Genomic DNA, 17,499 nt, shown 5'->3' with positions numbered 1-17,499 from the left:
GAGAGCTCACCGTGATGGAGTCCGCGGTGGTCGGAGTCGCCGGCGACGAGGTTTCTGAGCGGTGGCTCGCTGAACTTAAGAACAGGATGAACACCGTGCGGCGGCGAAGCAACTTCGGCGAAGTTCCGGCGAGGTTCCGGCACGGCGGAGAGGAAGCTCGAGGCGGCGCTACGCAGAGGGGTTGAAAGGGGGGTGAATGAGGGTTAAAGGGTCGACATCGGATATTTATAGGCCGGAGGGACGAGATTCGTGCTCCGCATCCTGTGGTCGGAATGCAAGCGTCGCACCGTTGGATGCGTGACACGTGTCCCAAACCCTAACGGTAAAAATGGCTAGAGATAAGTTACCGCACAAATCGCGCGAAAATGGCGCCAGAATTGGCGGAACCGTTTGAGTCTTTTAAGATTCCGGGTAATTGCGTGAGGATAGGTTGGTTCTCATTCGAAGCAGGGGGTAACCCGGAAACATATTCAAATCGTCGATGGATGAAGTCCCGCAGAATGAGAGCATTTTCCGACTAAAAGTTGGGAAAAGAAGAAAATGTGAAGTTGGAGTTCTTCAAGTTTCTCTGCGTTACTGATATTGTCGGAGACCATGATGGACAAGCAAGGCGGAAACAGCAGGCGAAATTCGGAGAACTCTGGGGGCTACTATTGTGGGTATACTTCATGGGTGTACCATCGACAGTGCCTAGATCCGGCAAGCCCGGGTGGCCCACAGATGGTGATGAGGCGTGTGGCCCATCGGGCGGCCCAGTTGCTGTTGATCCTGACGGAAGATGTCCGGCCCAGGAGCAGGGGAGCCGGATCCGACCGACCTTAGGAGGAACCCGGATCCATGAAGGCCCAGTAGGAACCCGGATCCGGGACGACGTATAGAGGAAGGTGGATCCTTGGCGTGCACGGCAAGACATAGTATCGTAATTAGGTAAACCTGTAATCCGGCTAGGACTCTCCATGTAAACCCTAGATCCGTGCGCCTTTATAAGCCGGATCCTGGGAGCCCTAGAGGCACAACCACAACTCATTGTAACAACGCGAAAGCGCCCAGATAATTCCAGACAAGCAGCAATAGGCCCTGTCATCGTGCAGGTGTTCCGAAGATGGGTAAATCGCGTACCACCGTCCCGAGTGCACTCCGCCCTATGGCCCCTACTTCTTCTCCCCCTCGTGAGGATCCCTCCTCCAAGGTACCGTCGATTAGGCAACGACAGTGGGTGTTGAGAAAAACTATTGAACTGGACAAGCTACTTTCCCTGGACAAGAAAGAGCATGATCACATTTTGATGCGAGGTTATGCTGAAGATAATAATGTGGTGTTTCTCAGCACAACTATTGGGCTCTTCATGGTCCAGCTTCAGTCATTGCAGTTCAGATTCATGAAACATACCAAAACCACCAATATTGCTTCCTACCATCCGTTCGAAAGTGTCTATACTGCAGGTAATAGACTCGAGGCATAAGAAAACCAAGTTTTTTTTTGTTATTTGCTAATAGTTTGTGGTTCACATCCTTCTATGTTAAACTAACTATTTAATGTGGTGTCCTTTTGATGTTTGATGACCTCTTCAAAATATAGTGTTTAGTGCTTCAGTTCTGATGCTTGTGTGGTGTTTTTTTTATGGTCCAGAGTCACATGTCACTGGTAGCTAGTGTATATATATTTTTATGTCACCAACATGTCACTGGTAGCTAGTGTCTATATATTTTTTATGTCACCAGTTAAATGTCCGTAACTAGGCGATGGGCCTTTGGCCTGTCATCATGTATCTGCTTTGTCAAAAAATATGTAGTGAGTTTTAATATTACCGTTAGAGTACGTAATGGGCTTGGATCGGCGGTATAGCCCGTTAGTCTTATGGTTAATTAGAGATAAGGGTCGCTTGCTTAGGGATCAAGTAAACCTCTCTATATAAGGGGAGGAGACGTATCAATCTAATAAAGCAAAAATTAAGAAGGAAATCCCTTCCCTCTTGCCCGGCCGTGGGCAAAAAGTCCCCCGACCGGTCTTCTCGCGCCCTCGCAGCCCTCTCTCTCCCTCCCAAACCCTAGCAGCCACATAACAATTGGTATCAGCTTTCCCGGGTTCGATCATGTCCAGCCCTCCACCGAGTTCTTCCCACCCGCCGCCGCCGCACTCCAACGTTCCCGCCGTTCTCTCCCCGGCGGAGATCACCGCAGCCCTCCGCGATCTCACCACTGCTGTCCAGGAGATCCGCCTCTTCTTGGCCGGTCCCTATGGGCCGCCGCCGCCGGTGGCGCTGCTGCTGTGGCAGCCAACGCACCAGGCGGCCTCCGCCGCGATCGCCGGGCCGCTGCAGCCGACGCTGCTGCTGCCGTCGCCGTCACCCGACCGCCGGGCTGCTGCAGTCCCCGCTGCCGCTGCCCACCATCTCCAGGCTGGGTCCTACCTCGGCGCCGGGGGTCCCTCTTCTCCAGCAGCCGGCCGCCTTCTTCCCCACCGGGACGCTGCAGCAGCAACAACAGCTGCCGCCACCACCAACGCCGCCGCTGCAGCTGCTGTCCTCACCGACGTTGTCCCTGCCGTTCGGTGGGCAGCTGCAACAGCAGCAACTGCTGCCGTTGCCACCAACACCGCAGCAGCGGCTACTGCCACCACCGACGCCGTCCCTGCCTTTCGGCGGTGTGGGAGCGACCTTGGCCCCGGGCTCTACATCGACACCGCCCGGGATGCCCTTCCACCAGGTCTGTTTCCCTCCGTCGCCGGCACCGTCACCGCTTCCGGCTTGGATTGCTATCCGCCACGTGTCAGCGGGGGTGAGGCTGCAGGCTGCCGCGCGCGGCCTCTTAGTGCGTCGGCGTGTGTGGGAGATGCGTGATCTGCAGCTGCAGCTCCTCCAAGTTGCGCTTCGTTGCACAACGGACCTCGATCTCGTTCGCTGCGTCGGGGATCTTGGGCGTGCGGTTTCCCCCACGGGCGGCGGACATGCTGTTTTTCCCGTGGGCAGCGACCTCAAAGTCTGCGCCATCGACAGTCATCTGGCGGGGAGAAGGCATGGTGTCACCGACAGGAGCGTACCGCGTAGCACCACTGCATTCCGCCGCCGGCCGCCGCGCGGGCTCCTTTTGTACCGCTGGTTTCCATGGGATCCAGGTGGCTGTACAGGTCCGACGGGCGGATGTTGTCCACTTTATGTTCAGGGGTCAACAATAAAGCGTCCCACTCCATTTCGGGTTGAGAGTAATAAAACAAGCCGAGATGTAAAAGGCTCATTTTTAGGTGTTAGGTTTGTGTTGCGTTGAGTCATGGTTTGTTTAGGTTGCAGCTCGAGGACGAGCTGCATGTCCAGGTGGGGTGTAGTGTTAGAGTACGCAATGGGCTTGGGCTGGCGGTATAGCCCATTAGTCTTAGGGTTAATTAGAGATAAAGGTCGCTTGCTTAGGGATCAAGTAAACCTCTCTATATAAGGAGAGGAGACGTATCAATCTAATAAAGCAAGAATTAAGAAGGAAATCCCTTCCCTCCTGCCCGGCCGTGGGCAAAAAGGCCCCCGGCCGGTCTTCTCGCGCCCTCGCAGCCCTCTCTCTCCCTCCCAAACCCTAACAGCCACATAACAATTACCATATTATTATTATTATTATTATTATTATTATTATTATTATTATTATTATTATTATTATTATTATTATTATTATTCTTATTGAATTATCTGGATCAAGTTGGAGCGAGTAAACTGTCTCTTATCAGCTCTTTACATGAACATCCATACGCGATGATAACCAAGATTGGCAAATTCTATCTGTAATAACTAAGCCAAATTTCACTGCTGCCTATTGACCTATACAAGAGTTCTGTAAGGGTAGTTTTATTGCGAAGCTGGAGTGCATTTTTTCTCATTTTAAGATACATAATAGTTGGGAAGTTGAAGTTAACATGAAAAACTAGCTTGAACCAACCGAAATGTCAAATAGACAGCTCAGTAGGTGCATGTGGAAGCGTTTTAGAAGCTAGTTCTGTTTCGTACATTCAATACTTTTGAATAATATTATTATGTGTGCTAATAAACTTAAGCCTCTAATGGTGAATTTGCTTGTAATTTTCAAATATTGTTCGTTCTTTCACTTTTTCGACAGTCTGCTATGAGTGACAAGTCCATTTGTAGTATGGAAAGCTAATAAAGTGAGTTCATTTGATTCGTACACTAAATTTATTGAAGATAATCTAAATAGGAATATTCATGATCACTTTCTTGCTAGGATTTATTAGTATGATTATATTTTTCCCCAATATGGCATGCAACTAGGTTAATAATTCTGGATAACTTGCCTCTCCTTACTAGCTAAGCTGGTACTCTTGAGTGTGTATGTTCTTCATTTTTACGACATGCATCAGCATGTACTGTTTTCGGGATTTATTTCAGTTCGACACTAGGTGTGGTTATTATGTATTGCTGATTGTATCATTTTTTTTATTATACACATCTGAGTTATCAAAATATCTCGTTGCATCAACATATCTCTTTGGGCTTTTGCTGTTATGAATGTCATTGGTTGTTTTACTCCTCATGCTTGCAGAAACATGCAGGAATGGACCTGAAGAGTTCGACCTTTCAGAACAATACATAGGATGGCCCGAATAGATATGCTATTATTATGTATTGGTCGAGCAGGTTAGCTTATCTTCTGGATTTATCTTGAGGTATCGAAACTGTTCCAATGTATTACTTTCCTTTTTTACTTTCATTTCTTAAGTACAAAACATAAAAAAAACGACTTTAAGCAGTTTCTCTAAAACAATTGTGATTAGCTGTTGGCCAGCTGGCCACCTCCTATGCTTTCATGGCAGCTGGAGCTTGACTCTTTTCTCCAGGCCCTGCTTCTTCATCCCTTCCTCCGTAGCTCTCCATTCTCTCTTCCTGATGCCTTCACCCAGCTGCCTTATCTTTTTATTTGCTAATGTTTTACCCCTTTCTACCGGATGTGCTCTTTTTCTTGCCTTCCCGTTGCATCCAGCTGCCTTGCTTTCAGTTTATCTCCTCCTTAGTACTCCTCAGTTCCTTTCTGGGTAGTGCGTGGATTCTCCCTCTAGGCTCTAGCCACTCCCATGACTGGAGAACTGGGACCCTTCACCACTCCCTGTTTGTGCATATGTTTCTACCTGCTCCAAGATGAGTATGCTATCAATCTATCATGCTAAATAGTATCGAATGAACTATGTGCACTTTACTCGTGTTTTGGGGATAATAAATATTAGTTTTACGTTTACTAATTGCTGCATTGCATTTTAAATTTTGTGTGCTTAAGGGTCTTATGAAGTCATAGTGTTAGATGCTGTCCAATCTAATAATTAATAAGAACAATACCTGACAATTTAGTTGCAAATTTCCCTTATTTTCTCAACATGTTGCTCATTGCCCATATACTTGCAGATATATGTAATTGGCTGTTAGCTCCAAAGATAATCCGTCTAGTTCAAAAGTTGAAACTATATGTAGTTATGCTCTATGTGCATTCTAATTTTTCAATTGTGGCCACCTGAATGCTTAATACTTCATATCAAACACATGATCGAAATGACATGACTACATTAATCTTGCTTTCATCACTGATATTTTTTTTATTCTTACTAGCATATTCCCAATATAACTAGTGGATCCCAAGTTCCCAACCCTTAGCCCATCAGAAATAAGTAGTGGACCTGATGAAGTATCAGTTAATAAAAGAATACATTTGAGGAAATTCAGTTTATTAGTGACTGGCTAGCTCATACATTGCTAAAAGGTATATGTGTATAAGCTAGAAACCAGATGTTTCTTGACTCCATGAGCCCCTTATGTGCCCACTGTGCTTGTAGCCAAATACTTGTAACATTACAAATTGCCTATTGTTCTCTGTTCCAAATGTTTTTTGGTCTCATAATATGATTCAACTTTAGAGCTTTTGATATAATTTCCACAACGGTGAAGCTAATTTTTACTGATTTGAGTCGTATAAAATTTGAGAATAACTCCAACAGCTGATCCTGAATCAGTAGTACAAAATTGTTTGACAGATGGCATTACTTCCTCTGCAGGTACCTAGAGCTACATGCTGGTGACTGAGATGCAGAAATGGGTTGTTTGGTGAAGTTTCTTCCTTTTCGTATGCTTGACGAGGAGGGTGTTCCTCTATAGCATCCATGGTTCAGTTGTGAAGAGGACTTGTAGGAATTAATCTGTTAATTTTGCTTCTATTATCTTATTTATGTAGCCATTTATTAACTGGCGTGATGGTTGAAGGCACTTTGGCTTTCTTAGTTTAATTAGTAATTTACCTTCTGGTGCCTGCTTTATTCTTTTCATTTTGGTATGTTCCATGATATGCTCTTTTGTTGGAACTCTACCTGTTTCGGAGGTTGATACTTAGAATCTTAGTACGGAGGCTATGAGTGTTGAATGGTACAAGTAGTCGACCTTGGAGCTGGGAAAAGGCATATGTAGTTTGTTGGATTATACCTGCTTACTTGTTCAGAGTTGGAGTACATCAGGGCAGGGTTTCAGTGGTATTTTTGCTTTAAAATGCTGTGAAGTCTTCTTCCTCGCAAGAAAGACAGTAATCTGACTGTTATGATCAGAGCAGACATGGGTTAATCAATGCCAGAGAAATAGATAAGTCGAGACATGTTTTGTAATTGAGGTTGCCCTCTTAACATCCCAAATTCAAGAAAATTGAGTGGTTAGAGCATTAGGTCGGGTTCTATATACACAAGCTGTGACACCAGTTGCCTCTGCATTTGGAGCGCAGGCACAACTCTGCATTTGGAGCGCTGCTCTACATCCTAACTGAATTTTGGCGTTCCAGCCTGAAATGATGGATCCACAATTTATGCAAGGACAGGCATTTCAAATGTGCAACTGAGTAACGTAATCTTGCTGTTGGGAAAGAACAAAGCATAATTATCGATAGAATCAGCCCTTCACCACAAACGAGAGAACATACATCGGTTGATATTCGGAGGCCACACTACATTGCACGTGCTTTCTCAACACTCATTGTATAAGTGCACATCACATCAGCAGATTGGTTTCACAGAGCCAACAACATGGATATCATCATGTTCAAAGAGAATGTCATGAGATTCCAAGATAATATGAACTTTGAAAATAACAAACATGAGAACTAAATGGATAATATTACATTTGACATTCAGAAGCAACACAACTCTGTACTTTCTCATATAAGTGCACACCAGCACAGATTTGGTTTCAACAGAGCCAAGAACATAGATATCATCATGTCCAAAGAGAATTTGATAAGGTTCCAAGATAATATGAACTTCAAAAACTACAAACATGAGAATTACTCACGAAATTTGTAAGGTTCATTCCTTTCAAAGGGATCAACTAGATCCAAATCATGGACGCGAAAACACGAATTGCTGTGATGAGGCCAATCGGGTGTGAAATGGAACCGAGCATCTCTTGAGGCCTTGCTATCCAGCTGAAGCTTCTTACGTTGTTGTGCAATGAACTCTTCACTATAATCGTCCTTATGAACCTCAAGAATCATTAACTCGAGCACTTTGGCACTTAGCACAAAGAATGTGGCGAAGTCAACATGTGACTTGATGCCCCGGTAATATCGCCAAGATATTTTCTTCAGACGGATGTCAAGAGATCTTATCAGATCTCGGTGTTTACGGCGCCACAAGTTGGTTTCCCCTGGTCCACTTGACTGAAAAAATAACATACGTAGACCAATATTAATTAATTAACCAATTCAGAACAGTAAATAGATCAAGAGAGCAGTGACTAGTGAACCACGAAAGAAGAATCATCACCACAATGTACAATTTCTCCAAGCACGGAAAACATCTCATCAAAGTAATAACCACGTCCAGACTATGAGTACGCATATTGATAGCTAAAATTTTGACAGTGTGCACCGCTATCATCAGGCTATCAACACGCAATCCCTGCATGAAGCATAGAAGTACAACATTAGCTGACAACAAGTGCATGTAATAAGTAATTCATCAGCAGAGATAAATCCCAGTAAGAAGATTCACAATGGCAATTACGAAGGCCATGTTTACCTGAATAACTATGGAGTTGAACACGAGTTTGTTGGAGACAAAAATAGCATCAGTAAGAGAGCCCAAGGTTTCCAGTTTAGGCGCGGAGATTACGGACACATGGATGCCAAACGGCACACCAAGTTGGAGCAGCCTTTTAAGGTGAGGGGCATTCTCGATGATGAGTTCCTTGAACTCGATGCCTCTCTTTTCTACAGAATCGCACACGCCAATGCATTTAAGAGTAATGGAGTTGATTCGGACACAACGGAAGCCAAAGCTGTCGGAAATGAGTAAACACTCCAGAGCAGGGCAGCCCCTACCAATGATGGTGTGTAGTGAGTGTTCGGATATGCTGACCCGTTGAAACGCAAGCTGCTTAAGCTTAGGGAAGTGAAGCGCTTCTGCAGTGTCATCGGGGAGGTGGCAATCTCCCATGGTGAGAACATGGAGGGTTTCAGAGAAACGGAAGGCCATGGCCGGTGGCGGCTGCGGCGTTGGTGGCGGGTAGGGTAACCTCTGTCCGAAGCTGCACAACCCGAGCTCCTGGAGGTTGTCGAGGGCAGGGGATCGGAGCCAGGCGTTGGCGGTGGAGGCTTGGAGGTGGTACATGGGAGCGGAGAAGCAGCGGCCAGGGCCTAGGTGAGAGGATAGGACCCGCGACACGGAGACATCGAGGACATACCGATCGAACAAGAACCAACGGTGGTCGAAATTGAGAGGCGCGGAGCGCCAGAGATGACGCCATTGGGCGGCCAGGATCTGTGTGCGAGCGCCTTCCTTTGTGGGGAGGAGTGAGATGATGACGCCGAGGACATCGTCCGGGAGCTTGCTGATAAGATCCCCGACTACTCCATCCGCTTCGGGAAGCAGCGGCTCCTGGCCCTCCACTGCGTCTTCGGGACTAGGCAGCTCCGCAACAGTAGGCGTCGGCGCACGCGCCTGGAGTGCCTCTAATATCCTCTTCCTTGGAATATCACGGCCAACCTCCATCCTCATGGTTGGCGGCGGCGTGTGCCCGAGACACGCAGACACTACATGAGGGGGCTATGGTTTGACAAGGTGGAAGAGCACTAGGTCTTGGTATGAAGGGTCCGGCCGCCTTCGTCGGAGTCGATACAAGTTTAGAGGAGCACGCCATCTTCAGATTTGGAAAGAAACATGTGAAGAATTGCAGTGAAAAATCCGATTTGGAAACAAACGTGTGAAGAATTTGATTCGGAAAGAAACATGTGAAAAATCATAACGAGAAATCAAATTTGGAAAGAAATCGTGTGAATAATTGGATTTGGAAATCTCGCATCAGCAGCAGAGGCTCATGATGTAAGTGGTTGTCCACTAGTCCCGCATACGCCGACCGCCAAATTAAACCTAAATGGCATATGTGGACCGCCACCAAAATTATGGCATATGTGGCCAAACCCACGAAGCCCAAGATTCCAACAGCTGACCACCAAAGAGTCTTCGCTTGTTCTGAATACCTCAACCCCATGCCCTAGGGTCTCAGGACGCCATCCCACCATCAACCACACATGCCCCCTTCCCTTCTAATCCCCGCCTCCAAGGACAATAGAGCTAAGGACGTTCACAACACCTTCCTCCATAGCCGATGATTCCAACCTGCCTTTCAAATCCCCAACTCGAAGGATCAACGTGCTCGGGATAGCAATATCACCTTCCTCCGCACCGTCGACAGTTCTGTAACATCCCACTTTTAGCTAAACCTAGATTAGGGTTTGATTGTGCATCATGGAATGAACATTATTTTCCTTAAGAAAATTTCATCAAGGAAATCTTTGAAAACCCTAATGTTGGTTTGAACCTCCCTCTGGTTTCAAATGCTCAAATTGTTTCAAAATTTCAAACTAGGTTAAATGGCATTTCTGCAATATGTTAAGAAGGCCATTGTTATTTTCAAAAGGTTTTGAAAGTTTGAAACTTCAAACCAATTTCAAATAACAAAGAAGTTTGAAACAAAATAAAGAAAAACAAAATTTGCAAAAGAGAAAAGAAACTAGCGCGGGAGATTCCACAAGTTCAGAGACTCACTGATCAACTGACGACTCACTTTACTACCGTAGGAAGGCGGAGCCATCACCTTGCAGGCTAAACTAGCGCGGGAGCCAAGTTACACAATTATGCTTCAAAATGATTTATTTGATAACTGTTTTAAATGAATGGATGTAAAATCAAGACAGAAATTCAGACATATGTAACACTACTTTTTGCACTGAAATTTATGGCGTAATATCTCTGGAACGAGCATGGCTCAAATTAGAGCTCAAATGACGGAGATATATACTAGGAGTACTTCTGAGAGTAAATTTCGATGTTTTGTGATGGGTCTGGAGTCCGTGTTATGGTTGGAAAAAAAATACAGTACTACAACTCCGTATCAGAAAGGAACAAGTCGTGGGCCTCAATATCTGTCGAGCCACGGGCGTTCGTGTACCGTCCACCACCGCAATCCTCCGATGAAGAGCCTCCGCCGCTCGCCGGCGGCCGATCCGATAGAGGACGACGACCTCCTCTGGGAGATCCTCCTCCGCCTCCCACCACATCCCTCCTCCCTCCCGCGCGCATCCCTCGTCTGCAAGCGTTGGCGCTGCCTCGTCTGCGACCCCGTCTTCTCCCGCCGCTTCCACCACCACCACAGCCGCAATCCGCCCCTCCTAGGTCTGTTCAACAGGTACCAATGCCTGCCCTTCGTACCCACTCTGGAGGCCCCCAATCGCGTCCCTCCCTGTCGCTTCTCCTTGCAGGCTGAGGAAGACGTCGGCTGCTCCACCTCCCTCGGATGCCGCCATGGTCTGGTGCTCCTCAACCTTCCAAACAATTTCCAGGTCCTCGTGTGGGACCCCGTCACCGGAGAGCAACGCCGCGTTGCCCTTCCCCCGAGCTTCTGTTCGAAGGGGACCATGATCAATGGGGCGGTGCTTCGCACTGCGGGACACGTCCACTTCCACTTCCAGGTGGTCCTGGTAACGGCGGACGACGATGGCAGCCATAGACTGGCGTTCGCGTGCGTTTACTCGTCGCACACCGGCCTATGGGGGCACCTCGTCTCAACACCGATTCCTTCCGAGCCTGACACTCCCACAATTGTTAATCCGGAGGCCGCTGTGCTAGTTGGGAATTCCCTCCACTGGCTGCTTTTCGGTTGTAACTTTGCTAGAATTCTCGAGTTTGATTTGGATAGGCACAGGCTAGCGGTTACACAAGTGCCGCCAATCGATATCTTCGCCCAAGATGACGACATCGCGATTACGCGGACAGAGTGGGGTGGGCTTGGCTTCATCCTTTTGTCAGACTTCAGCGCCCACCTATGGAACAGGGAGCACGATTGTAGTGGTGTCGCTTCGTGGGTGCTACGAAGAACTATTGAACTCGACAAGCTGCTTTCCCTGAATCTAGAGGAGGAGAGAGACCCCCTGACGATAATAGGATTCGCTGAGTGCAGTAATGTTGTGCTCCTGTGGACTGGCAGCCTCTTCATGCTCCAGCTTGAGTCGTTGCACTTCAAGAAACTTTCTGAAACCAACATGGTGGCTTGCAGTCCATTTGAAAGTGTATATGCTGCCAGTAATAGCATGGTATAACATAATCAAATTATGTTCCAATATTTGGTTGATGGACGCAGTAGGCATCTCGTGTTAAGCCAAAAGTTTCAAGTAGTGTTGTACCAAGTTTTTTTTTGCTGCTACAGATTTTATTCTGTCCCAATAATCCGTGGTGGTGTTTTCTTTTCTTTGCAAAGGTTCTATGGTGTTGTTGTATGCAAATATTTGTGGAGAAAATATGAATATCTACAACTTCATATAAATATTATATAAAATTTACTTCTTGATACATCTAGTGATATTGATTTGGTACTTCTTGATACATCTAGTGATATTGATTTGCCTCCCACATGACGTAGTTTTTCGGGTACCGCTCTGGCAAGGCTCGCTCATCGTCCATCATCAGGGCGAGGGCGACCTAGATCTCCTCTTCGAGCGCGGCGTGGCCCACCAGCGGCAGAGGGATGTAGACTCCACCGACACTGAGCCGCCAGGACGACGGCCCACGGAAATCCGACGGCGCCGGGTAGTTTGCCTCGTAGAGGAGGGGCGCCTCCCCGTCGTGTAGGGAGCGGCGACCGGACCCATTTGCCGCCGCGCCTTTACCAGGGAAACGCTCTTCCATCTGGTGGTGGTGTGTGGAGGAAGAAGATGGGCGAGATGGGAGCTTGCATTTTCGGCGGTGGTGGTGTGTGGAGGAAGGAGAAGGGGAAAGCAATGGGGATATATAGACCTGGTGGTGCGTGGTAGCTCCGGCGAGTAATGGCATGTAGAAGTCGAGGAGACGACGGTGGGCCGCTGTGTGTCGACTCGCCCTTACTCCGCCGCGTGTTGATTGGTGTGTCGCTCCGGCGAGTAAATGACGCGCAGAAGCCAAGGAGGCCACGGTGGACCGCGTCGTGTGCGGGCGACGAACGGGGCCACTGGTAGGGCGGTTCCTCGGGGTGTCTTATCCATGTTTCGCGTCATTTTCACTTCATCCAGCGCTCGTAGGCGCTCCTCGGGGTGTTGGGTCCGACCTAGGATCGCCGGAAGAAAAAACGGCCTAATCCGGCCAATTTTGGGCTCCTAGGGCCACGGCTAGCAGATTTTGGTCCATCCAGTGTTACAATTCGATCTGGGGAGGGGGTGCTGGGGATCCGAGTGAAGATGCTTTTAGCCCACAAGAATTCCGGCAGAGAGTGAGAGCAGCAGCGACAGTGGCGAGCTCATGGCCTGACGTGACACCGTCTATATAATACTGACGAAGTGACGAACCCATCAACATTAAGTACTCTTTCCGTCCCAAAAAGGATGTCACAAATTTGTGTAAATCTGCAGGTATTTAAATATAAAATAAATACTAAGTCGTGTCTAGATACCAAAATTGTGGAGGTATATATCGACAGAAAATAATATCGGGTTGTGAAGTGAAGGCCAGGAAGATAATAATAAATATTGGGCCTCAATGTTTGTGTAGCTACGGGCTGGGCTGGGCTGGGCTCTCTCGTAGTTTTAACCTCTTCAGTTTCGCTTTGGCTGCTGCTGCTTCCCCCGCCGCAAATCCCCCAATCGCCGCATGATGACGACGGCCAGCCTCCACCGCCGCTCGCCCAGTTCTCCGGCGGCTAGTCCGCTGGACGACGACGACCTCCTCCGCGAGATCCTCCTACGCCTTCCGCCTCAGCCGTCGTCCCTCCCCCGCGCCTCCGCCGTCTGCAAGCGCTGGCTACGCCTCGCCGCCGACCCGGGCTTCTTCCGCCGCTTCCGCCGCCACCACAACCGCAACCCGCCACTCCTCGGTTTCTTCAACGGATCCAACGCTCTAACCTTCGTACCTACTCTCAAGTCCCCCAACAGTGTTGATCCCGGGCGCTTCTCCCTGCCGTCCGGCCTCGACGACTGCTTCCATTGCTTTGGATGCCGCCATGGCCTCGTACTCATCTTCCTTCGGACGCGCGTCCAGGTCCTGGTGTGGGATCCCGTCACCGGCGACCAGCACTGCTTCGCCATTCCCCCGGGAATTGCAAGATATGCAGGGCGTACCCTGATCAATGGAGCGGTGCTTCGTGCAGCCGGAGACGTCCAACACTTCAAGGTGGTGTTGGCAATGACAGATGGTGACCAACAACATACACGAGTGCTCGCCTGCGTTTACTCGTCGCGGACCGGCTCCTGGGGAAATCTGGTCTCAGTACCGCTGCTATACAAGGCTAATGGGTGCTTATATCCCACCCTCATTGATATGAATGATGCTGTTCTGGCTGGAGATTCCCTTTACTGGGTGCTTGTCGGTAATTCGTATAGAATTCTCGAATTTGATTTGGTGAAACAGAGCCTAGATGTGATACAGGTGCCAGCTGATATGTGTGGCGATGCCAACCATGTCAGGATTATGCGGGCTGAGGGCGGTGGGCTGGGTGTCCTCTTAGTGTCATCCTCATACTACACTCTGCAGCTATGGAAGAGAAACACTGATTGTGATGGTGTTACTTCATGGGGGCTTGGAAAAACTATTGCACTGGACAAGTTACTTTCTCTGAAATCAGAGGAGAAAGTGCCCCTAGGGCTACGGGTACTAGGGTATGGTGAAGACAATAATGTGTTGTTTGCGTGGACAGTTATTGGTGTCTTCATGATTCATCTCAAGTCAATGAAGTTTGAGAAACTTTTCGAAGCCAAAACAATTAGCTTTTCTCGCTTTTATCCATTCGAAAGCGTCTACTCTGCAGGTAATAACATGCATTACATTACAGATAGCAAGATGCAAAACAAATATTTATTTGGCTGTTAGAATAATATTCACATCATTTTGTATTCCGCCAACAATTTTAAGTAGTGCCATATCATTTGTTCCCTTTGCTGCTCGATGACCTTTTCAGCATATAGAGATGATGTTCAGTGTTCCGTTCTGATGCTTGTGTGGTGAGTTGTTATGTAATAATTTTGATCTTGAAAAACATATTTCATGACATCTAATTTACTTCTGCTGCCACAAAGTGGGCTGCAACTGGTTAAATTAATATCCGTAAATTTTGATTGAAGTCAGAATTAGTAAACTGTCAACATTAGTTGCAGTGCATAGTTGTCTAATAGCAGGGTTTGTGAATAGCTGCAATCCTATTTTTTCTCAAGATGGGAGGCCCAGCAGTTGGAAGTTGACTATGGAAAAACCAGCTTTAAATAACTAAGATATCAAATAGTTAGCTCAATAGCTTACATGTTCAAGCTTAAATAATTCTACTTATCTTTATTTCTTTCACTATTTGTTGTCTCTGTTGATATTGCTAATAATCTTAAATCCATAATGGACACTGGATTTGAAATTTTTGAACAATCTCCTGGGCAAAAAGATAATTATTATTTATTGATTTACCACTTGTAGGACTATCCTTCATGTGACACCATTTGTACCAGGGAAAATTAATAACCAGAGTTTGCTTTCTTCTTTTCGGGCTAAAATTAATAACTGTAAATTTGACACTAGTTGTGTTTTGCTTACCTATTACTATTGTTGCATCAAACTCTGTTGTCTCTCACAAATTACAGCTGTGAGTCTATCTAAATACCTACTTGAAACCTCCTTTCTTTTTGTCTTTTCGTTGGAATGTCAATTGTGGTGTGTGCTTAGTGTTTGGAGATTAATCTCCCTTACTGGCTTACTGATAGCTGATACTGGTTACAGTGTAGGCCTCATTATATAGCGAGTTAACAAATTAGAAAGCTTCTGCCATGTCAGAAGGCTTTGCCAAGCACTGACTAACTTTGGAAACAAACTAATGTATTTTCTATGAAAATCATGAGCCTAATTTGAACTCCTTCCCCATATCCCTGCTGTAGTTGTCATACACTCTGCTCCACATGAAGATAATGCTTAATTTGACTTCTTATTCTTGTAGATAAATGTGTTGGTGGTGGACATGGCGGAGCTGAGACTTTGCGCAATACGTAAGATGACTATCCGGTTGGATATGCTAGTTGATCTACTGATTGAGCAGGTATGTTCTTCTGCATATATATTGAGATATCTGAAATACTCTTAAAATATGTATTGCTTCCCTTTTACTACCATTTCCCGAGTACCCTCTTGTTACTGGATATGCTTTTTATTTTTCCACCTCTTACATTCAGTTTCCTTGCTTGTGGTTTACCTCCTGCTTAATACTTCCCAAGTTATTTCTGGTAGTGTGGGATCTTCTCTCTCTAGTCCCTGCAATGACTGATGACTTAAGACATCTCGTCATTCTTGTGTGCATATGTCTGTTGCCATAAGAGTGTTGTCTACTAAGTAGTAGCTAGTATACTCCCTTCACTGTATTTCAGAGATATACTTCTGTTTTATTTCTACTCATAGTTACATGTCGTTTAACTTTTTAAAGTGGTACTTGGTATATCAAGTTGTAGTGTGAATTGCAGGTTGTCCTGCTTACGCAAGTAATTAGCAACTAACGATACAGGACCATTTGTTTTCAAATTTATTTTATTGATACATACTTGTAGATATGCTGGTAGTTGCTAATTACGTGTGTAGAGTAATTGAAGAGTATGCCTATGTTAAATTGTATGCTGCTGTTTATCATTCTGCTTGCAGTTATTGTAGTTTATGGACTATTATTCTTGTTTTAGGCAGTTTGGTTGAAACGTTTCCTGAGCATGTCACTACTCCTTGTCCCCTGGAATTGCACATATATGTCGCGAGTGAATCACAGCCCGAACTGCGCAACCACTTTAACTTCGGCCCATACATCATCAACAACGGCGGCGTATGGCCAGTTGGCATAAATGTGTAGTTCTGGAAACATTCTTTGAAACATTCGCTTGGCAGATTTCTCGTATATGCAAGTGGCCATTAGCCACTAATATAATTTCGTTGGTCGCTATGCTTTCTGCGCAGTCTAAATAGTTTAATTTCTTTAATTTTGGCCACGTGGATGCTTAAAAGTTCATATCAAAGTATCAAATACATGATCATAATGACATGACTAGATTCATTAGTGTTGGTGAAGGTACTTCTTGATGATGTCCAGAGTAAAGAGAGTTATTAGGACTGGCGGAAGTAGCAATTAATAAGATGATGCAGAATCCCTTGCTTGACGCTTGTACTGCACGAGTTTCGTCAAATTTTATTTGGTAGTGACTAGCTATGTCAATATTTCTGAAAAGTATGACTGCAAGCCAAAAAACAGAAGTTTCTGCTTTCCTACTCCATGAGACCATGATGAGCCCCTCAGAGATGTAGCCAAAAACTGCTAGTATTAGAAGTTGAGGTGTTCCTCTCCACTATATATTACTGTTTGTTTTTGTCCGTTTTTGTTGTGCGCTTTGTCTTATAATGCTGAGATGATCTAAGTATTGAGCTTTTGATACAAGTGTCACCATAGTTAAGCTATTGTTTACTGCTGGAGTCATACGAAAATTATGATAATATCTCCAACGACTTCTCCTGAATTGATGATACAGTTCTGTTTGACTGATGATTTTGCTTGCTCCGCAGGTTTCTAGCCAGAGTTACATTCTGGTGGCTTAGATGCAGACATGGGCGGTTGGATGCTTGATACGGAGATTGCATTGGTCAGCTGCGACATGTTCCTGTAGGAACGAATCGCTTAATTTCCTACCTCCCATCTATTATCAAACTTTTGTAGACAATCGTCAACTGGCATGAAGGTGGAAACACACAATGGCTTGCTTAGTTTTATTAGTACTTACCTTGTGGTTCTTTAATTTTCTTTATGCTTTTCGAGTGTATGTTTCGGTGAGGCCGTGCTTTTTGATTATCTTTGGTGTTGCATCAGGCCGGCTGATCTCTACGTCAGAGATGTGTTTTTGATGACGTCCCATTTTTTATCAGTAGGATCTGGGAGTTATGAAGAAGCTCCTGTCTACTGAATTTCACCTGCTGCTATTTCGTGCTGCATGAATAGCCGGGTTGGCTTCAGTGCTGTTT

General features: G+C 46.1%; 1 protein-coding gene and 1 pseudogene across 1 annotated transcript; one reads left to right on the top strand and one right to left on the bottom strand.

Moving 5' to 3' along the window:
* Positions 1-7,298: 7,298 nt before the first annotated feature.
* LOC124689575 lies at positions 7,299-9,012 on the bottom strand (annotated as a pseudogene).
* Positions 9,013-13,134: 4,122 nt separating this feature from the next.
* On the top strand, positions 13,135-17,079 carry LOC124689574. The gene is made up of 4 exons (XM_047223085.1): positions 13,135-14,284; positions 15,222-15,238; positions 15,452-15,550; positions 17,047-17,079. The coding sequence occupies exons 1-4, from the start codon at positions 13,135-13,137 to the stop codon at positions 17,077-17,079; spliced, it is 1,299 nt and encodes a 432-aa protein (XP_047079041.1).
* The last annotated feature ends 420 nt before the right edge of the window (positions 17,080-17,499 follow it).

This window comes from Lolium rigidum, chromosome 2, assembly GCF_022539505.1.
Source record: "Lolium rigidum isolate FL_2022 chromosome 2, APGP_CSIRO_Lrig_0.1, whole genome shotgun sequence".
Taxonomy (NCBI): domain Eukaryota; kingdom Viridiplantae; phylum Streptophyta; class Magnoliopsida; order Poales; family Poaceae; genus Lolium; species Lolium rigidum.
Note: the sequence above shows the minus strand (reverse complement) of the source record. Positions and strands in the feature narration are given on the sequence as shown.

Bases quoted from the DNA above. Each gene is read 5' to 3' on its own strand.
- LOC124689574 (XM_047223085.1), top strand. From the start codon at position 13,135: ATGACGACGGCCAGCCTCCACCGCCGCTCGCCCAGTTCTCCGGCGGCT. The intron at 15,551-17,046 runs GTATGTTCTTCT...CTTGCTCCGCAG, and splicing joins TTGATCTACTGATTGAGCAG to GTTTCTAGCCAGAGTTACAT.